Raw genomic sequence first — 22,408 nt, 5'->3', positions numbered from 1 at the left:
TTTTTTACATCCCTTTCTTCCAGAGTGTGGTTATGATTACAACACCCTGCATACGGTTGTTTCTCTGCACAGAGATTAACCTCCAGGGGTGCTGTTAACAGCTTGGTCTCTTGCATTTGTCTCAAAGCAAACCGCATGTTAGTGTGCAAGCACGAGTGGTGCAGACAAGTCAAGCTGTTAAAGAGTATTGACATGGCAAATGACATAAAGTAAAATGTACATAAAGCAAGTGCAGTTGCAGACAAGAGCTGCTGTGATATGGGGAAGTTCAGCTGCTGTGTTGCCCCATGTGTATTTCCGTTGCTGACTCACACATGGAATATTCTTTGTGGAATGTGGTATCCTACAAACTAACAATTTTTAACCTGTGGGGCAGTGAGGAATCATGCAGGGTACACTGATAAGACAGAACAGCCAGCTGGCTTTCTTAATTAATTTCTTTTACAACAGACAAGATCTGCAAAGAGAAGTAACAACTTCTACCTGACCGACAGACATAGCTATAAAAATAGACAGGCTTGTCTATTTTCTCCATCTACGTCTATTGATTTAATAAAGGACCTTACCTGTCCCTGGGTCATGCCTCTCATATATCCTTAAGTCCTGATGATTACAACAGCACAAATTGAAGTCTGTTTTTACTGCTGGTCACAGAGGTTTAAAAACACTGTGCCACATTCCTTACCAGCAAGCAATATTGTCTCTATTTCACAAGGGGAGTAATTTATTTGGCCTCCCATAATTAAATAGCAAAGCTACTATTGACGTGGAAAATAAATATGTCCCCTGAAACTCAGCCCAGCACCTTTACTTACTGCAGTCCCTTTTTAGCAGCTTCTTGGTATTAAAACTCAAGTTAGTTGGACATGAGCTTTTCACCAAGTGATTCAAATCGCTCCATAAAAGTACCCTTCTTCCTCTGACATAGTACCTCAGCAATGCAAATATCAGTTTTACCAGCAATGTTTCTATGTGTGTACCTCAATTATTTTTTTTTTTAAAGGTCGATTACAATTTTAATCTGATCGTTACTGGGTGGCCTCACACATAATGGCCCGTCTTACTAATACTTCCTCCTTCATGATTATACTTGCAAAAGATGATTTTTAATTGCTCTGTTGTGCGGTCTGTTGATTCTATATCTTCACATTTTTATTAGACTGTTCGTTATTTTAAGTCAAATATTTGGAGAAGTTGATATCAACAGAACTGGGTTTATTATCATTTGTCCAGGAAGGATGTCAAGCTAATTTCAGTTTATCTTACCCACAATCACCATTTCTATCTTTCAAGTATTGGAATTACGTTAGCAGATTTTCAGGATGGTGAAGCTTCCCAGTTTTCAAAGCACTGTTAAAAATTAACCTTACAGTTAAGAGATTTTCTCAGCTAGTCCCTCTAAGCTTTCATCTTTCAATTACCTGGACCCAGTGGACTGAAAGTGCTTATTATTAGCAGATAGAGCCACATAGTGTTCCTTGTCACAGAATGTCTGCCTTTTCCATCTGCTAACTACATCATACGGGATAGATATTTCTTTCTGCTGCCTTCCTCCTTCAGTATTAGATATTCACAGTTCTGTAATTCCTTACAGTTTATATTAAATTCTGTTAACTTCCTTTATTCTCCTTCTTTGTGTATTCTTTTTAAAGTAATTGTATTTCTATGTTCTTGTCTTCTTTTAACCAAAAATGCTTTATGACCTATGTAAAGTTTTCATGTCTATTAAATGGTGTTCCTGAGAAAGTCCTAGTTTTCACTAAGGTGTCCCACTTTGAAATTCTGTTCCCAGTTGCTGTTTCCCTGGTTCCTTTAGGCTTCAGGAAACAGGCTTCTCTAAAGTCCAAGCACACACATCACTGGTTAGCGTTGCTTTCTGTTTATTCAAAGGAAATGTAATCAGATTGTGATAGCAGGTACCAAGGCAACTATTAGTTCTGAGTCAGTGGTTAACTCTCCTTTAACTGTCAGCATGATACCCAGTGCTGAATTCCAACCTGCACAGTGGTGGATTTTCTGTATTACAAGTTATCTTCAGTAGTTTTTCAGAAGCGGTGTGAAAAACTATGATACATCCAACAAATGGCCAGGTAAAGTCCTCCAAGCAGTTTCTACTCCCAAGTGTGCAGCCAGACATTTGAGGACCCGCAGCTCTACTCACCTCTAATGAGATGTTCTGTAGCTATCTGCCCATAAGCACCCAGGTTTAGGTGTCTGCTTGGGACTTAAACCCCCAGATGTTTGAGGTCTTGTGATTCCAAATTTCCAGACGCTGCACCATGTAATTTTGTCCTTGAGATAAAAGTGTCATAACTTTGCTGGCTTTCCTCCTTCACCCCTTGGAACATTTTCCTGCAATTCAGGCTGTCCAACCTGATCTCATTAGGCTCAGCTGATTAACCTGTACATCACAAATTCCTTGTCTCTAAAATGCAATATTTTGGGGGTTTTTTTTTGCAGATTTTTGCATTTTTAGCACTGATGTGTCTTATCCTAGCCATTGGCAATGGCATCTGGGAGTATGATAAGGGCTACTACTTCCAGGTCTATCTGCCCTGGGCCGAAGGCGTCAACTCTGCCTCCTACTCAGGCTTCCTCATGTTCTGGTCATATGTGATCATTCTGAACACAGTGGTGCCAATTTCACTATACGTCAGGTATGTGCCAGAAACTCCTTTTATGTTTCTTCTTAGAAAAGGTTTAGCTTTTGCCTTGGGTGGGAGCAGCATTTTTCCTAGACACAAATTCAAACCCATTGTGAATGATCTACATGACAGTGATGCTTTTCTTATTTCTGCTGCCTTCGGAGGTCTTTGTCAGAGTTGGAGCAGGGACAGCAGTAAGCCTTACAAACAATGAAAAGGATGATTTGGCAGTTAAAGGAGAGGTGGAGGTGTAGGATGCTATAGGACTATGGCTGGTATGGTTAGTGTCTCTCTCCCACTTGCAGTGCCCATCAAACAAAGTGAATGTCAGATTCTTTGAGGTGGCTGTAGGGCTCAAGTGAGGAGTAGATTGCCAAGTGAGTAGGTGTAATCAGGTTGAGAATCCGTAGTACTTGGTGCTATATGCACAGAGTGAACGTTGCCACTTCCCAGACAATGTAGTGCTATGTTGGTTATTGCAGATAGGCCAACAAGGGTGGAGAATAGGCAATGTGTCCGTGATGCTCTCAAAACCTTGAGGTTGGGGTGTAAACTGAGTAGGCTCAGCCCAGCACATAGTCCTGCTAGAAACCACCCCTGTCCGAGCACCACTCCCAAAACTGCACCAAGTGAAACCCACTGCTCCTGCCTCACTTTTCAACCTGAAAACTTCTGGAACTTTTCAGATACTTTTATAAGATGCTGGTTTATAAATAAAGAAAAGGAATTTGCTATAATCCTAACAGTTTCAGCGGGACTTGCTTCATCATTGCTTACTACAGACTATGTAAGGACAACCTGCTAAGTACACCCTATCATTACCTTCAAAGTTGCTCTCTGATTGCAATCACTAGTAGTGTTGCTGGAGATAAAGATCTTGTCCCTTAAATAATGAATATTCTATCACCTTCTCTTTCTGTTCTACCAGTGTAGAGATTATACGCTTAGGTAACAGTTTCTACATTGACTGGGACCGTAAAATGTATTACGCTCTGAATGACACGCCGGCTCAGGCCCGTACCACGACACTCAATGAAGAGCTGGGGCAGATCAAGTACATCTTCTCAGACAAAACAGGAACTCTCACTCAGAACATCATGTGTTTCAACAAGTGCTCCATCAATGGCAAATCCTATGGTACGTTGTCTGTCTTGTTCTCCAAGTGTTATTCACATTGTATGCCTCCTGGTCCACAAAGAGTAAAAGTGATATCCAGAAGAGAGTGTTTTGTAAGCAGCTGCAGTGATCCAGTACAGGGCTGCCCATCAGAGCTGCCTGGACAGGCCTGTTTACATCATTTGCATATCTTATTATCCTTTTCCTGTCCCTTGTTTCCCCTTTTTGACACCCTTTAACCTTCCATTTTCTACCCCAGTATCATCCCAACCAAAAAACCTGCACCTTATTAGTTTTTCCTCATTAGTCCCAGTTTTACTACATCTGCACTCAAATCTGCGTTTTTTTTTCTGATATCACTACCTCGGTGATCTCAGTCTTTTGTCGTGTTATTGACATGGTTACCTAGGTATTGCTAACCCTGCAAAATACCATACATAACTCACGTGTCTAGCTCCCTCTTAACCACTTGTGAAACCATCCATCCCTCATGGGGTTATTTGCATATTTTATCAGTTTCTCACACTGTTACCTCTCACATTCAGCAGTTTCTTACGGCATGAGCAGCAGTTTTCCACATCCTGTTTAGGTACCTGAACCTTCAGTCGGCATCTAGTCAATGTTCTGGTCATTTGTCTTTAGCCCTGACATACTTCACCTATCAGAATAGAGAAAAGCTTGTAGGGAGGTGGAAAAAAGGGGAAACAAAAGTTGTTAGCTCTGTTAGATCCTGACAGTCATTGACTTAAACAGCTCATTCACTGTATGGACCCAGGCAGTTTTCTTCACACTGCTCAAGAGGTGGTAACAATTCACAAACTGATGAATTGATTAATACCATTAGATTTCCCCAGAGAAATTAGTCACTGCTTATCTGTAGATTGATGCTTGTTTTGCCTGTATCAAACCTGCTGATGGACAGGTGTGCTAGAAAGCTTGTCTTTGTTTCTCACTGCTATCAGCTGGCCTAATAAATGAAGCTATTTCTTCCTATAAATCTTGTTCTGTGAATATCTGAGACCACCATATCTCAAAGAGCACTGCTGTGCTAGCCAATGTTAATGCTGCTAAACAGTTTGTAAAATATTAGGTCTGTTCCTTCATGTGTCCAAATGACTTGTCCAAAGTGGATGTTACCGCTAACATAATACAGGGTGTGGCTGCAAGAAACAAATGGGAAATACATGGAAAGAAGGCAGACAGTCTATTTCCCATAATATTCTAAAAGCCTAGCTTCCTCCTGGGAATGTACTGCTTTGGATTTGCTTCTCAGGGGCATTTGGGAAAGCCAGGCCAGAAAGGATGGATTAATTCTGCTGCCAGGGAAGGTACTCTGGAAGCTTAAGCTTCCCATTGGGAAGGAGGTATACAAAAGCCTCTCAGTTACAGTTCCCAGGAGATCAGCTGGTGGGTGGTTCTCAGGAGAGATGATTTCTGAGTTTCCTCTACACCTTCAGGGCTTTTTTTCAGGGAGTACCAGTACCTACAATTGACTTTGGTCACAGTTGAGGTGTCTGATGTGGGTATGGATCTATCATTCCTGTAATTCCCTGTATTTCAATTTTATTCCAATGAAGTGTTGAATCTGGCTGGGCTGGGCACAGTCCAGGCCTTCAAGTGAAATTGTCCTTCAGACAGAAGTTTCAATAGTGTTTCCTGGAGATGAGATATCTTCCATTTCTGCGAACAGATCACCAGTTCAGGGAAAATTAATAGAGCATAATAATGCTCCAGGGCAAATTAAAAAAATGCTACTTAGACATGGGAAGAATGGGCTTTCACAACTCATTCTCTGTAGATGACCAGAGACTGTTGCAAACCCAATATGATCCAGGAGTTGGACTTTGCCTCACAGTCCACAGGGAAGGTACAAGAGAAGTCATCCCCTGAAAGCACCTTCATTTCTTACCTAGCACAGCATCCTTTCTGGGTTCAGCTTGAGCCAAGCCTTCTTTATCCAAATGCCAGTCATTTTTATGGTCACTGCTTTGTGTTTCAAGCATCTGTCAGTCTCTGGATTTTGTCATGGATTAACGCAGAAACTGATTGATATGAATCATCAATCTCCAGTGCCTGTGTCAAGATATTCATGCTTACTGAAACTTTTAAATCAGATACCATCTCAAAACACTTTAACCGACTCTTGTGGTACAGAAGCTCAGAGACTGCACTTACCTGGAGCTTGTGGCTATAACATCAGTCTTTCTTCATTGCAGGTGATGTCTACGATATGGCTGGGCAAAGGATAGAAATAAACGAGGTAAGTGCTCAAGTGCTGTCAGGTTCTGTGCTTTCAGTAAACCTGCCTGCCTAAGTGCTGGCAAACACAACCCACCCAGGCATAGCTCATGCTCTTAATCCTGCAAGAGCTGATGCTCTTGACCCTGATGACAGGGATGTGTGTTCTTGTGGATGTCAGACAATTGCCACAGTTTCGTTCCCTTGCAATAGGCCTGATTTAAACCTGCAGGTTGGGTGGTCTGAGTGCCCATTGTTCCCTCAGCTTCATTCTAGTGCATGCAGAGCTCCTCTTGAATACGTGTCATTGGAAACTTGGACATTGGTGAATTTTATTATGCTCAGCAGTTAGTTAAAGCTTTGGTGGGGAATCAGTGAGTTCAGTTCATATTGATAACAAGGTCACTGTCAAATTTCCCTAATGTTTGGACATAGGAAAGTATGAAATTGGGTGACTTCTCCATTTCTTTCTAGCCCCTGCTTGCTGGCACAAAACCATGTCTTGGATTTGTAGAATGTCTGAAAACCATACAGTAATCCTAGTAACAAATGGCAAGATGATGATGAAAATCTCACTCCCCATTCCAACAATTCATGTCCAGGCCATTTAAACCCTAAATAACCTGATGAAATTGCCTCTCTGTGCTGAGTGCTGTGCCTAAAGACTACCCTCACTCAGGCAGCAAAACGCAAAAGGTGGACTTGCTTGGGGAGACATGCTGATCTCCTGCCAACGGGCTGCCCAGCAGCTCCTCCTGCCCCTGGTACTCACTGGTGCACAGCCCTGCTGCCCCTGCATCCATGGTGTGGCAGGGCCTGGACCATGCTGCGCAGATGAGTGTGTGTGTGGGTTGGGTCTGTGCTCTTGCGGTAAGCGCTAAATGTCAGCTAGCAGAGGTCAAAAAAGGATGACTCCCATCCTGGAAACTCTGAGCTCATCAGGGATGGGGCGGGAGTCGGAATCATCCCGAGACAGGCTCAGCAGTGCATTTCTCCATGACACATCGTACTGTGAGCTTCTGGCCATGTCTCCAGTACACTCCCCTCCACTTGGGGCTCCTTGTTTTTAGACAAAACAGGCAGTGCCTGTGGAGCTGAACCTTTACATCTGTAGTCTGTCATCTTTTTTCCATATCAGGATTTTTTCTTGCTTTGGGAGAACAGAGCGGAGAACACAGCCTTTTGAATTGTTTTAATTTGGGTTTCCACATTCCCCTATCACAGGCAGCCAGTGACATCAGGAACATGATGCCTCCAAGCGGGCATGTGTTGGAGGATAGGCATTTCTTTGCTATAGAAACCCTTTGGTGTAGGTCCTGCAGGAGCATTTGCTGTCGTAGAGAGTACAGAAAGGCATCTTTAGCTAATGAGGTTCTCAGCCTGAGTGCTGCTCTGAAAGGCACCTGAAGTGTCTGTTCTCTCTTGTGATTCAGTAGCTTTCATGATCTTCCACTTAGACTCATCAGTCTCTGTCATGAATGGCCCTGCAGGAGAGGGCTATTTGTAAATGCAAGGAACACAGACGGGCTATGATGGGCAGGCACTGGTGTACAATCATATGACATCTCCACAAATAACACCAAGCCATATTTCTGCAGAACACAGAGAAGGTTGATTTCTCATACAACCAGTTAGCCGACCCGAAGTTTGCATTCTATGACCATAGCCTGGTTGAGGCTGTGAAGCGGAGCGATGTCCCGACGCACAGGTTCTTCCGGCTGCTCTCGCTTTGTCACACAGTGATGCCAGAAGAGAAGAAGGAAGGTGAGGACTGTTGAAGGCACCAGACTGAGTGGTTATGTTCACCCTGCACCACAGTATGTCTCCTCTCCACAGAAGCTGTTACTGGTCCTTTTGGCTCCCTGGTGATTTTCTGTAGTGTATGGCTACACATAAATCAATTATCTTTGGAGATACCACATGGAAAGAGAAAGGACCAGGGCCTCCACTCCCTGTGTGTTCCTGTGGTGGAGCTGACACTCCTGCAAACACCACATCTCTGGAGTGTGGAAATTGCAGGTGCCACAGCTTCCCTGAGGTGGCATATGGCTTGGCCCACTGTTTCTCTACCCTGCACTAAGTCCCATAAAGCAAAGAGCATAGAGCATCTATCCACTGGAGACTCATTAGCTCCACTCACCCACTGTTCCCACAGGTACTGGGTCAGTCTCCTCAAATCCCAGATAGGGTGAGTTCCTTAAAGGCTATAGAACCATTAATTGACACATATAAGGTGAAAATAATCATAAGAAAAATACATGCATGTGTAACTAGAAAGAACTAAACCCAAGGAAGCTGTCCTCTTAATGAGATTTGTTGAACTCAAAGAGAGTGATAAAAAAACCCAAAAGAGTCTAGGAGGCCTCTAGCACTGGCCTGGAGGATGGGTTGATGGGACTTGATGGCAACATGTGGGCATAAGGTGCTTTTTAGAGTTGCACCTCTGAGGACAGACAGAAAAGCAACAGGTTAACTGCTATATAATATCTTTAATGTTGTATTGGTTGAGCCTCAGAAACAAGGCAGAAGCCACATTACCTTTTTTTTTCTTGCATGTCAGGTAGCTTGGTGTATCAGGCCCAATCTCCTGATGAGGGAGCCCTCGTCACTGCTGCCAGAAACTTTGGGTTTGTGTTCCGGGCTCGCACACCAGAGACCATCACTGTCGTGGAAATGGGAGAAACAAAAATCTACAAACTCCTGGCAATTCTTGATTTCAACAATGTTCGCAAGCGAATGTCTGTTATTGGTATGTTCCCTCTGCTCCCTGCTTTCCTTCCTGACATTTTCGGCTCTCAAGTTGGCCCTGATTCTGCTGTGATGCCTTTTCCTAGGAGACGTCCTTTGCAATGCTTTCTGAATAATGTTTACTTCTGAGCACTTGAGATGAGCTGCCTTGACTTTCCAATTACACAGAAACAGTGCTAGGTAAACACCTCACTTAGGCAGGTGGCAGAGTATTTTAACATCTGGACCACAGTGACAGAACAGCCTCCTGAAGACAATAAGCTTTTAACATATCTTACTTCCCTCATGGCAATGCAGGAAAGGCCTTCCTTCTAGCTAGCTTGAAAATTGTCAGCGAAATCTGAGAAAGTGGGAAAGGAGAAAGCAAGGACAAGTAGAGAACACCACTTTCCTAAAAGGAAAATGCAAAAGTTATTCAAGAAACCTTGTGTAGCCTTTGTTAACTCTCCAACATCCTCAGATACCTCATGAATTGGAATATGGTAACTGTAGCAAGAGAGTGGTAGTACCTTTACTGGTAGGAGCAATAGGAGCAGCAGGACCGGTTCCCTAAGAACAAATTGTTCTTGACTTTTGAATGCAGATGTCCTGCCTAAGGTGCTACCTTTAGGAACCACGTAGTCCAACAGAGCATCTGCTCAGACCAGTGCAGTCTGGGTACAGTTGTCTGTGCTGCTACCACTAAGGTAAAGAGTAGTTGCATCATCTTTTCTAATGAAAGCTGGTCATGATTCCTGGGAGTCTGCCAAAACTTTGTGGAGTTTGGACACCTCTAAAAACCTTCCTTTGTTTTGATGAAAGTGCTGTGAATCCCAAGTGCCTCATTCTGGGATTTGTAGCATTTCTTTTCCTCCCTCATAGTGCGGAGTCCAGAAGGTGACTTGACTTTGTACTGCAAGGGGGCTGACACCATTCTTTATGAACTGCTTCATTCATCCTGCAACTCTCTCAAAGAGGAGACCACAGAACACCTGAATGTAAGTGTTCCCTTCTGCACAACATCTCTGCATTTGATGGTTACCTTTTCACCAGGTATGGAAATATACTTTGTGTTGAGACAAAACACAGATTTCGGAAACAGAATGTAAGCACCAATTTTTTTAAATTATGGAATATATAGATAAATTAATTTATAAAGCCTTTGGTCTCAAATTAGTTGTCTAAGCATGGGCATCAGGTGCCATTTGAACTGCTCCAGGACATCTGGCAAATACAATGCTGGGCATTCAGAAGATACATGTTTCTCTGGAGTAGGAACTAGAAGTCAGGCAGGATAGGTGAGACACCTGAAAAGGCACAATCTGTGTTTTGGGAACTAAATTCCATCTGAGTCTGCTGTTACTCTACAACACATGCACCCAATGCATTCAAGCATGCCTTGGGCCTGAATAACTCAGGTGATCAGTAAAGGGCCACAGAGCCATTTACCTTCTTGAATACAATTAAGATCTGCAGTGATTGCGACCCAAGAGGTCTCAGTCAGAAGGGACAAGGCAAGTGCTGGGACATACTCTCACTCAGCTCCCCTTCTTCCAGATCATATAGGGGCATATTGACTGGGCAGCAAGGAAAATGCATCACTCAAACTTGTGGCCTTTTATGTTGTTGATGGTGTGAACAGGTAGGTGGTTACTCACACAAGGGGATGTTCTGGCAAATATTTACTCCCTCTTGTGATGCCAGATCCTGCTGGTACAGTGCGGAGCACAAGATAACAGAAAATTTTGCCAGAGAGGTTGTGCAATAGCAAAAATATCTCTGCTCACTGCCTGGAGGAGCCAGAGAAAGTTGCTGGCAAAGCAGAGAGCAGAGCAGAGCTATGGAGGTGGCCTGTTCCTGATGCACCTTTACTTCAAGCTTGGAGAACACTTCAGTTTTCACAAAGGGATCTCTGTCATTCCACCAAACACTGAGATCCATACTGCCAATCATACATCTGCAGAAAGCACAGTTAGAAGGACTTGCTGAGATGTCATGACTGACTGTGCTCACGCTGTGCATATGAGCCAGCACTTGTACTCTAAAAAGGTTGAGCCCAGAGCCAAAAGTCGAGGCTGTGTTCAGTGTTTATTTAGGTCTTACTGTTCTGAATGTTCTGTTGAGAAATTTGAGCCTGGGAAACAGCTGCCTGGTTAATGTAAAGCTTTAAAGCCAGAAAGTTGGGAAGACCTTTTGAATTTGTTCTTTGTAAGGACCATGGATGGCAATGATAAAGTGGTCTGGGACTAGTTTTTAAAAAGTACCCCAAGATTTGGGGTCTGAGGTGCAATTTTTTCACCTTTCCTCTGTGGACATTAGGCAAGAAGCTTTTGCATATAGCCATTTGCTTTCCGAGGGTCCTTTGTAAGCCCAGGTGAGCTGACTGCTCTTCTTTGAACTATTCTGCCTCACCACTGTCCCACAGGAGTTTGCTGGTGAAGGTCTGAGGACACTTGTGGTGGCCTATAAAAGCCTGGACGAAGACTACTTCCAGGACTGGATCAGGCGTCACCATGAAGCAAGCACTGCCTTGGAAGGACGGGAAGATAAATTGTCAGAGCTATATGAAGAGATTGAAAAAGACCTAATGGTTAGTGCTTCAGGGAATCTGGGTCAAACTCTGGGGGAGGCAGCGAGCATGGTGGTTTGTCAATAAACAGCTCGAGATGACTTCAGTAAACATTGTTCTGCAAACAGCTAAGTGGGTTGTGTGACAGGAGCAGTGAAGAACATGGCAGTCCTGGGTTTTCACTGGCACCTCCGTCAGGAGCCTGTAACTGGGGTGTCAGCCACCAGTGCAGGGGAATGGTTTTATTTTAACTCACGTGGGTGTCAGGGATGATGTGGACACAAATATTTCATAGCTCTCCTTGTATGTGCAAATGACTGATTATGTGTTTTCCTGTCTTTGAAACGGCAGGCAGTGAATAATCCCCAGCGCCCCCCCATTTCAGAGAGAGTCCTCTTTGTTCTTGCAGCCCTGGGTGGGATGGGGAGGTGATGTCCATGAACATGTTTGTGTCAATTGGAAATAGGGCTAAACTGTAATCTTCACATCATTCTTCTCTCCCTGAGCATTGTTACAGCTTTTTGAATGCTCTGAGGAGTCTGCCTTGTGCTTTAGACTAATGAATAATGAATGAAAAGGATGCGTGGGATCTGAGGGGAAGCAATTCAGCTTTTGCACTCGCAGCAGGGCTTTCCTGAAATCTCAGAAATCTTGGGAGCTGCCACCTTTGCTCCTTTCACTAGCTGTATGCTCGGGATGCCAGCAGGGCCTGGGAAGGAGCGAGTGTGAGCCAAGGAGATGCTGACCTCTGGAAGTTGCATGGTCCATAGGGCAGAACCTGCTGCCCTTCTGAGTCTCAGTGGAGTGGTGGAAAATGATGATCCTCCAGTTCAGAGAATACATCGCACAAATGCTCTGTGGGTCATGTTCAAAGCAGGAAAGACATGGAGGTTTAGGAGGTTAAAGGGCCAGTTGCTTTGCAAAAAAGGATTATGAAGCTCATGGCCTGAGTAGAGAAAAGGTCGTGGGCTCATGGCAGGAAGAAGAGCGGCTCAGAAGAAAACACTGTTAACACCAGCCCCTGCTCTGTACTTTGTATAGGAGTGACTTTACTTCCCGAAGGTGCTGTGGGAAGAACAGAAGGTAGGTGTGGGAAAGCCTGGGTGTGAGAGCGACAGTCAGCAAAGAAGCAGATGGATCTTGTGAAGGTGTAGAGGACTGCCAAGTGTCATAGTCTAGTTGAAAGGCAAGAGCAGAAGTCCTGTGTGTGGCAGGCTTCTGCTAGAAGCGCTTAGAGGGAGCAAAGGATATAAGGACACAAGTGGGTGGAACATGGTTAGATTCAGACAATAGTAGTAAAAATGCCATTTATCATTGACTGACTCAAAAACTAAGGAAGATCCACAGTCAAGGAAGTATCATGACTGTCCCTCCAGCTGCTCTTACACCAGCTCATGGGCATACAGGCTAGGCCCTGTCAACAACACTATTGTGCCTTTCTGGGCTGCCAGAAAGACAATGACTGTGGGAAATGCCAGACTTTGTTCTCTCTTCCCAGGCACATTTGATATAAATGTCCATGTTTGGGCTTCCAGCTCAGGCTCAGGCTGCCAAAGATGAGCAGGTGCTCCCAGGAGTTGACTTTGTATGCTACAAACATTTAAGCTCTCACTAACTAGACCAGGGGCTACTGCTGTAAAATGTAGATTGTGCAGTTTTGAGGATCCTATAGAGAAGTTCCATCAAAGCTGTTGTCTACATTGGTAGCATTCATGGCTGATGAATGATCAACATCCCAGGGAGCCAAAAGGGATCCTGGGCTTAAAGCCAACCTCTGAATCTAGTCTCCCTACAGCAGGAGGTAGGTAGTAGCAGATACTGTCTAAACCCGAGCTAGCAGTGAAGCCTTCGTGTCCCTTTGATGATAGGTTAAAGCCACCAAGTATCTCCAAAATGCAGTACAAGAAATAACTTTAAAATAATGAAGGTTTGTGTCATGAGCAGTCTGTGGTTTAGTTGTGTGGTAGTGTGGAGCAGGCCTGGGCACAGGTCTGTTATGGGCTAGAGAAGATGTTTCGCAGCCATAGCTGCAGTACAATACAGCTGGGAGCAAGCTCTGCATATGGAGGTTTGGGGACACGGATCCACAGCTGTCTTTGTCCCTCAGTTAAAGCTCAATCTGCTGTGAAGGGGTCATGTGGAAGAACACAGACCTGCAGGTCTACAAATCTGTTGGCAAATAATTTCATGTGTGTTCATGATCCACCTGAGCCTGGGGGATTAGAGACTAGAATTTTTGCCAGATCAGGGCTCTACTCTGTACAGTAAATTTGCTAAAGAAGAATGAAAATCAGCACAACCTTATTCCTGGATGTCATTTGTGTTTGACTGAGTAATTATCTGAAGGTCTAATGCTTTCTCCTTTGCTAGCAATGAGAAGACTTACCCGTTCCCTGCCATTTTCTGTTAAGCTGCTAGGTGCCACAGCGATTGAGGACAAGTTACAAGACGGAGTCCCTCAGACAATTGAGACTCTTGCCAAAGCCAACATTAAGATATGGGTTCTTACTGGAGACAAGCAAGGTAAAGGGGCTACGGCTTTGGATGTTTGCTTCCCCACCAGTGGTATGGTTCTGCTAAGACCCACGTTCTCATTCTTTCTTCTTTGAAAAATGCACAGATGACAAATTGACAGGGTTTGCGTCACTGCCAACTAGGCAAAACTCTGGTTGTCTGTAATTAGACCAAGTAACTCTAGGTAGTAGCTGTTCTTAATTCCTGTCCTGAGGCTGAAAGCAGTGCGAAGGGAACATCCTTTGCCTTTGGACAGGTGACAGTAAGCATCCCATGGTCCCTGTCATATGCTGTGAGAAGGTGTCACTTTAGTATAGTCGACTGTCCTGGTGGAGGAGGTGGAAAAAATCTTGTCACACTTTCCAGGACCTTCAGTGCTGAAGTGGATGTTGGGTCTGTTTCAGTTCAGCCCTGGCATTAATGATCCAGAATAGAAATGGAGAGAACACAGGCTTTTGGGGAAATCATGAATCTGGAAAGAACAATAAATAAACTCCAGTGAATTCTTTTGGAGAAATAGTAACTGCACTGAAACCATGGTGTTTCAGGGAGGGCAAAAGTGTTGGTGAATATTTTAATCCAAGAAATGAGCAGAAAATTTTTGAAAAAAAAGAAACATTTCATTTTTTCATATTCCAAATGTACTGGTTTTGTTTATGAAATAACAAAATATCTTTTCCCCCAGAATTTTCTGGACGAAATGTCTTGATATTCTTCTTCCGAACTATTGTTTTGGGCTTTTCTGGGAGTAGGGAGAGGGAAAGTTAAATACAGAGCTTTTGAGAGAGCATTTTTGTCATGTATATAAAAAGGCCACAGGGATGGTGGGTGAGTTTGGGACCGCTAACGTGGGTCATCTTCCTGGTTTATCTTTCCCAGAGACAGCAATGAACATTGGTTACTCCTGCAATTTGCTGAATGATGACATGGAAGATGTTTTCATTGTTGAAGGCAACACGTCTGATGATGTACTTAACGAGCTGAGGTAAATGGCTGAAATATACAGCTCCGTTGCTGTGTACTGACACTACTTGTATTTTGTATTATTCTACGTTTTTCTCCTGTGGACTTGTTGCAGTTCATTCAGGGACCTTAGATAAGGGCTAGCCGGTTCCCTTGTAGATCCAGCAGTTACACATTATGTAGAAATCTCTGAGGATAAACTCTGAAGCCTCTTGATCCAAGAGGTCAATCTATATGTAGTCTAAGAAAGCAGAGCCAGCCAGGCATTCATTCGCTGCCAAAGACAAGTGATCTGGAGCCACAAAGCCTTTGGCTCCAGGCTTGAACTATGCTGTTGCTCCACTGCTATTGCCATTCATCCACATTGCAGTCCTTTGTCTGGATATGGTCCTTTCCTAACGTTATCTGGAAATCTACCTTCCTCCTTAGCCTACTCGGTAGACACAAGTTCTAAGATATAGGTGGAAAATGGGAAAGTTTTTCAGTCCTGGTGGTTGCCAGACAACATGCACAGAAAATTGGGATGCCCTTTGGGATACTGTCCTTCATGACCCTCAGATGATTTGGTTGACCTTAAATCAGCACAGGTTTAGCACACACTTGTTAGAGCTTCAGAAATGTGAACGATCTGCACAAAGAGCAGCAGCGGCTAAATGCATCTTGTTGTAGGGATACAAGGAAAATTAAACGAAAATTTCAAAGGGAAGCATTAATTGTTTTAATTTGCTTAAAGTTTATTTAATAAAACATACATATCTTTACAAGATTTTCATTATTATTCTGGATTATTTTTAGGAATGCAAGGAGAAAGATGAAGCCAGACTCCTTTCTGGACAGTGATGAAATCAACGTTCAGTTTGAAAAATCTTCAAAAAAACCAAAAATTATACCTGATGAGCAAGCAAATGGTGTGTACGGTCTGGTTATCACCGGTCACAGCCTGGTAAGAAAGGTTCAGTCATGTTAGGGCTGAGTTCTCTGAAGAACTTAACGTGACAGGGACATACTGGAAGCTGAAAATGCTTTACAAATTTAGCTCTAGAGGGTTGAAATTTTTTTTTTCCTAATTGAAGATTAGGTTCAGTGGTTATCTGAGACATCAAAGGTGATGGGCAAGGTTTCAGAAGACTGGAACAGGGAAGTGTTGGCCCTGATGTTAGAGGAACAAGAGGCGTAGAGTAGCTGGATCAATTTTCATTTCCAGAAAGATACTGGAAAAATAAGCAGTCAGTTTATGGCAAGAAGCTAAGATCACATCAGACAAGGTTTTCAATATTCCAAGAACATGTTCTGCTAAATACAACTGATAACAGATATATTTAACTTATAGGATATATATCTTGTAACCTAACTAATAAATTGTTTAGTGCTCTCTCCCATGATGTTCTTTCAAGCAAACTAAAGTAATACAGTCTGATGAAACTGCTAAGTGACAAATGAAAGACTGCTTGGAAAGTATGGCTTTTAAAGGCTCACTTAAAACAACAGTTAATAGCATCTGCAAAGGGCTATCCCACATCTATTTGATATTCAGTGTTTGCATTAACTGCTTAAAAAGAGAGCAGATACACCAGGCTGGGAGAAACTACAGGAGTTCAAGATCAGATCTGAAACCAATTTTAAGAAATTGCAGAAATACTTCGGAAAAATGGAGAATGCAATTCAGTAAGAACAAAAGCTTTGTTCTCCACTTTCACATAATCAACTACACACACACAAAATCAGAGATATGTATGTAAAAGCATCATCTGTAAGACTTGCGAAGAAAGCCTCCTGTTTCATTTGGCATCGGTAAAGTGTTACCTGAAATAATTCAGCTTATTTGGGCCATTTTCTTTGGGAAAATGTAGACCAACTAGGGAGAGTAAAAATAAAATTGTAAGAGTAGTCATGCATGATCGGGAAAGCGTAAGGGGGAAGTGAGAGAGCCTGAAGAATACTGATCAGTCTAGGTGATGCTCTTCAAATAATAATAGGTAAACTTAGTAATGGAATTAAACTGAGATAAGAGAGTTTGGGGTGAAATATCTTCCTAATGAGAACAGTGAAGCACTGGAATAGATTTTCCATCCTTGGAAATCTTTTAGAGCAGTTTAGAGAAAAAAAAAACAACAATTTAGATACATTTCAACCTGTCTGGAAGGAAGGCTTTATCTAGATCAGGTTTATTTGTCTATTGTGTTTTGCTTTCCCAGATTGCAGAGGAAGCAAATAGGTAGATGTGGAAAGAGCTGGGAGGTGCTGCCTTTCAGGGACCAGATGCTTCTGTTCCCTGTGGTTGCTACCTCTCTTGACAGCAGTCCAGCAAATTGAACTCCCAGCTCTAGACCAGCCTGGCAAATGGCTATTTAAAAAAATCTCATTTTGCTCCATTCTTGGCTTGTGTGCCATGTATATGGACGGGCCCTGGACTAGACGGGACACCTTCAGGCAGTGTCTACATTGTCAAGTACCCTCTCTCCCTCTTTTACAGTCACTCCCTCTTTAACTCCAGGGCCTTAATTCCCTTCAGATCCTCAATGCAAAAGAGACAAGAACTCTGTCGAGTTCAGCGTATCTGCATTGGTGACTCCTCTGACATCCTGGCCTGCCACAAGCCCATGCCTGTTCCTCCTCTGCTCCTTCAGCCTGCAGCACACACCCTGAGTGCGGTGCTATAAAGCACCACTGGGAGCAGTGACAAAGCTTTCTTGTTATTCCTGGAAACCCACACATTTACCCACACACTGGCAAGGAGATGTCCCAGACAAATAAATTCATATCTGGGCTCTGTGGGAGCAGTCGGTCCACATAGCCTGCAGCAGAGTGGACATAGCTGGTCTCACCAAGACCAGGGTTCTCTCCTAGATGTGGACAACAAGGACAGATGTGGACAAAACTGTATTTATTTATTTCTATGAACCTACAGCTTGGACAATGGTAATAGTGCTGATACCGTCCCAGTCAAGCACAGCATCTGTTCAGTGCTGTATCCCTATGTGCAAATGGCTGGGATAGCAGCACTGGGGCTACGCACACATGTGCTCTTGCTTGAACAAAGTGAGTGAACAGAAGCACGTCAGCACCTGTAATGGCATCACCACAGTAGCTGATTTGTGTGCAGTACCATTAGTACTACGTGATAACATTTTGCTAGTGCTGCGCAGTGAGGATGTTGTGGCAAAAGCCATCTCCAGCCACACTGAGCAGATGGTACTAAAGCTAAACCATGAAAAGGTCTCTTGTTGAGCAAGCCTGCTTGCCACTGACAGGAGGGAAGAGGAGTTGCTGGTGCCTCACAGCTCTCTGTTTTGGAATAAAGTATATCTGGCCTAAGGATTGTCTGTCTTACGCAGAAAGGGCAGTGGGCCTGCTGTAGTGGCTTTGAGTAGGGGAGAGCCCTTTAAATTCCTTCCACGGATGTCTACTGAGAAGAGATACCAAAGAACAGAGCCAAAAAGCATGATCTGAAATAAACATGAAAAGCTAACGCTACTCTGTCATCCTCACGCAGATCTGGAGGGGTGACCAGACATCCAATTATTTCTGTACTTCCCAAACAGAAATAACACAGATGACTGATTTAAAAGGTCAGCACTCAGAGCAAAGTTGCCTTCTCCCTGGCTTTGTGTTTTGCTTTGTCATGCCCACCTGAGCTCAGCTTTTTCCATGTTTTTTTTTAATTAAGTACTCCAAAATTCAAATATCTTCTATTTATACACATATCTCCCAGACCTTGAAAAATAAACCAAGAGGGATGAGCAGAGACTCGCACATGGAGACACACAGGGTTGCCTCAGGCCCAGCAGCAGCTTCCTTAGTTTAGTGCTCCTGTTGTTTGACATTTCTGCCGCACTGTCACGTTACGTCAACCAGAACAGCTGTGCATATCCAGCTGTGGTGCACCCAAGGTGCAAGCTTGTAGGTGTACACTGGGTGGCACATGCTGTGCGGTGTGGATGCTCCCTGCGACTGAGTATCTTGTACCTTCCTTCTGCCGAATGGAAGAATTTGCTCAGTTCCCCTTTCCTTCCCGCTGCACCCTCTTTGTCAGGCCACGAGTTGCTGTGAGTCTGACCCGAATGCCCCCTTTGCCCCTTCTTCTCAGGCTTATGCGCTAGAAGGGAATCTGGAGCTGGAGCTGGTGAGAACTGCCTGCATGTGCAAAGTGGTGATCTGCTGCCGGGTGACCCCACTGCAGAAGGCCCAGGTGGTGGAGCTGGTGAAGAAGTACAAGAAGGCTGTGACCCTGGCAATCGGAGATGGCGCCAATGATGTCAGCATGATCAAAAGTGAGTGATGGCCAGCAGCCAGCGTGCTTTAGCAAACTGACTCACTGATGTATTTGCTTTCTGAGGTGGGTGGCTTAGCAGCAGGAACACATACCTGAGGTGCCTTCTGTGCCGCCCTCTTTGTGGCAGCAAGTGGCTGTGCCCCAGGATTTGGGAGGTTTCTACAGAGCGCTGTCACTATAGCCTGCTTGTGTTTGCTGCCTTCTAGGACAGACAGGAGGCCTTTTGCTGTGCTTCCACCACCAGGATCGCAAGAAGCTAAGGTTGCACTTATTGCCCGTTTCTTTGTTTCTACCTCAGAATAGACAAAATCATCAGGAAGAGTCAGCATGGGTTCACCACGGGGAAATCATGCCTGGCCAACCCGATAGCCTTCTCTGATGGAATGACTGGCTGGGTAGATGAGGAGAGAGCGGTGGTGGATGTTGTCTGCCTTGACCTCAGCAAGGCTTTTGACACTGTCTCCCATAAGATCCTGACACGTAAGCTCAGGCAGTGTGGACTAGATGAGTGGACAGTGAGGTGGATCGAGAGCTGGCGGAACAGCAGAGCTCAGGGGTTGTGATCAGCGGCGCGGAGTCCAGCTGGAGGCCTGTAGCTCACGGTGCTCCCAGGGGTCGGTGCTGGGTCCGGTCCCGTTCAACTCATTCACCAATGACCTGGACGAAGGGACTGAGTGCACCCTCAGCAAGTTTGCTGGTGATGCAGAACTGGGAGGAGCGGCTGACACACCAGGAGGCTGCGCTGCCGTTCAGAGAGACCTGGACAGGCTGGAGAGTTGGGCAGAGGAACCTCATGAAGTTCCACAGCGGCACGTGTAGGGTCCTGCCCCTGGGGAGGGACAGCCCCAGGCACCAGCACAGGCTGGGGTGACCTGCTGGGGGGCAGCTCTGCGGAGAAGGACCTGGGAGTGCTGCTGGGCAGCCAGTTGCCAGTGGGCCAGCTGTGTGCCCCGGTGGGCAGCCAGTTGCCCGTGGGCCAGCTGCGTGCCCCGGTGGCCAAGCAGGCCAGTGGGACCCTGGGGGGCATGAGGAGGAGCGGGGCCAGCAGGTCGAGGGGGGATCCTCCCCCTCTGCTCTGCCCTGGTGAGGTCCCACCTGCAGTGCTGTGCCCAGTGCTGGGCTCCCCAGTTCAGGGGGGACTGGGAACTGCTGGGGAGGGTCCGGTGGGGGCTGCAAAGACCATCAGGGGACTGGAGCACCTGGCTGGTGAGGAAAGGCTGAGGGAGCTGGGCCTCTTTAGCCTGGGAAGGCTGAGAGGGGATCTTACCAATGTCTACAAGTATCTTAAGGACAAATGTCCAGAGGACGGGGCCAGGCTCTTCTCAGTGGTGCCCAGCGACAGGACAAGGGGCACTGGGCACAAACTGCAGCACAGGAAGCTCCATCTGAATCTGGGGAAGAACTTCTTCACCTTGAGGGTGACAGAGCCCTGGAACAGGCTGCCCAGAGAGGTTGTGGCATCTCCTGCTCTGGAGACATTCAAAACCTGCCTGGATGCAACTCCGTGCAACCTGCGCTAGGAGACCCTGCTTTAGCAGGGGGCTGGGCTAGATGATCTCCAGAGGTCCCCTCCAACCCTGACGATGCTGTGGTGCTGTGTTTCTGTGGAAAGCCCACCAAGGCTGTGACATGTCCACCTGTGTCTCTGCATGGCCACCATCACAAGGGCAATACAAAGAACGAACAAGTTTGTTTTAGCCTGTCTGCAATGCCAAAAGAAAATCTTCATGCCTGTAAATAATCTGTGTAATGTTACATGATTTTTTTTTTTACCATTTCCATGTGGTAGCGCCATTTGTTAATTATCTCCCTTGGGTTATAAATCACAGGCTTCTAGGTCCCTTCGTCCTTGAGCATCATTTGATGCTGCATTACCTCAGTGAATTTATGAAAAAAAGTCCCCTAACTAGCTATAATTAAATTAAGATTATTCAGAAGGGCCTATTGCTAATTTTCCTTGTGTTAATTTGGAGGAATTGATTAACTGGAGCCTTTTAATTAAGAAGGAAAAGGCTAAGTAGGGAGCTTCAAGGGAGGTAAGTCAGGCAGTCAGTAAAGAAAGGATAAGAAAAGTTAAAGTGTACATGATAATTAGAAACTAACCCGCTCCCCCCATGGGAGGCTTGGGACTTTGGGATTTTATCAACTCACTCTTCCATAGAAACCTCAGAATCTAACCAACCTCCAGCCACCAAGATTGTTCTCATTAATTAAAGCTGTATAATTAGCTGTCACATTAAACTTATGTCCATGTTTAATAAACCCAAGTTACTATTAAAAAAGACATGACTCTTCTATCTAATTATTTGATTGAACTAATAAAGCCTAGGAAATGTAAAAAGGCTGCAGTCTGCCTTGTAGCGGTGCGTCTCAGAAATCTGTAAGGGGTTGGAAGATTTTGCTTGTCTGGAACGATGTTTTAAGACTGCTGGAAGGACATGCATGAATGTAAATACAAGTCACATGTCAATATAAATTAATTTTTTTAAAACAGAAGCTGTTATTATGAACTGCAGTATTTATACTTTATGAAAACATTCAGAAAGAAAACATTAATTGTCACTGAGGTTGTAATTTTATTCAAATAATAAAAGCCTAGTTACTGGAAATGTATCACCACAGCCAAAATGATAATGCTGATGAAAGAATTAGTGCCCAAAAATATTTTTATTTTTTTAAAAATAACTTTACATATGACTTTTTATGAAGGCTGGGAGGGAACTAACTGTGTCCCAGTGCAGGGCACTCATGTAAAAAATGGGCTAACCACAACTCTCCGTGTAATGACATGATCAATAACGTTCTCATTGCAGCTGCCCACATTGGGGTTGGTATCAGCGGCCAGGAGGGGATGCAGGCAGTCCTGTCCAGTGACTTCTCCTTTGCACAGTTCCGTTACCTGCAGCGCCTGCTCTTGGTCCACGGCCGGTGGTCCTACATCCGCATGTGCAAGTTCCTCAAATACTTCTTCTATAAGAATTTTGCCTTCACGCTAGTGCACTTCTGGTATGGCTTCTTCTCTGGCTTCTCAGCCCAGGTAGGTCCAGCTTCTGTTTTCTCATGGTCATGCCTAGCATTTTCAAGCAAAGTATCTGGAAGCATTTTTAAAAGGAAATAAACTAAGCTATTCCCCGCACCTCACAGAACAGCACACAGGTCTGTCTTCCTCAGCTGTATGAACATAAAGCAGATATTGCTGCCTTCGTTGTGCTGCTGGTAGAGGACAGATGCCTGAATACATTTAGGTGCGTTATGAAGAACATAGCTCCCTCGTGGCATTTTCAAATACAGCCATCAAACACAGATGTAGATTACACTGAGGCCTGACTAGTTCTGCAAGTACCTGTGTAAGACCTGTGCTTG

The 22,408-nt window shown here is 44.6% G+C and overlaps 1 protein-coding gene across 3 annotated transcripts in view; it reads left to right on the top strand.

Moving 5' to 3' along the window:
* LOC121080882 (phospholipid-transporting ATPase ID-like) overlaps positions 1-22,408 on the top strand; it is an 86,578-nt gene that overhangs the window by 54,935 nt on the left and 9,235 nt on the right. For all 3 annotated transcript variants that reach the window (XM_040579205.1, XM_040579207.1, XM_040579206.1), the window contains exons 12-23: positions 2,461-2,657; positions 3,574-3,782; positions 5,978-6,021; positions 7,598-7,763; positions 8,560-8,748; positions 9,609-9,724; positions 11,152-11,316; positions 13,707-13,818; positions 14,689-14,794; positions 15,568-15,715; positions 18,860-19,043; positions 21,859-22,082. In XM_040579205.1, the coding sequence (XP_040435139.1) occupies positions 2,461-2,657; positions 3,574-3,782; positions 5,978-6,021; positions 7,598-7,763; positions 8,560-8,748; positions 9,609-9,724; positions 11,152-11,316; positions 13,707-13,818; positions 14,689-14,794; positions 15,568-15,715; positions 18,860-19,043; positions 21,859-22,082 (1,860 nt within the window). The remainder of the gene's footprint in view (positions 1-2,460; positions 2,658-3,573; positions 3,783-5,977; positions 6,022-7,597; positions 7,764-8,559; positions 8,749-9,608; positions 9,725-11,151; positions 11,317-13,706; positions 13,819-14,688; positions 14,795-15,567; positions 15,716-18,859; positions 19,044-21,858; positions 22,083-22,408) is intronic.

This window comes from Falco naumanni, chromosome Z (assembly GCF_017639655.2).
Source record: "Falco naumanni isolate bFalNau1 chromosome Z, bFalNau1.pat, whole genome shotgun sequence".
NCBI classification, from domain to species: Eukaryota; Metazoa; Chordata; class Aves; order Falconiformes; family Falconidae; genus Falco; species Falco naumanni.
Note: the sequence above shows the minus strand (reverse complement) of the source record. Positions and strands in the feature narration are given on the sequence as shown.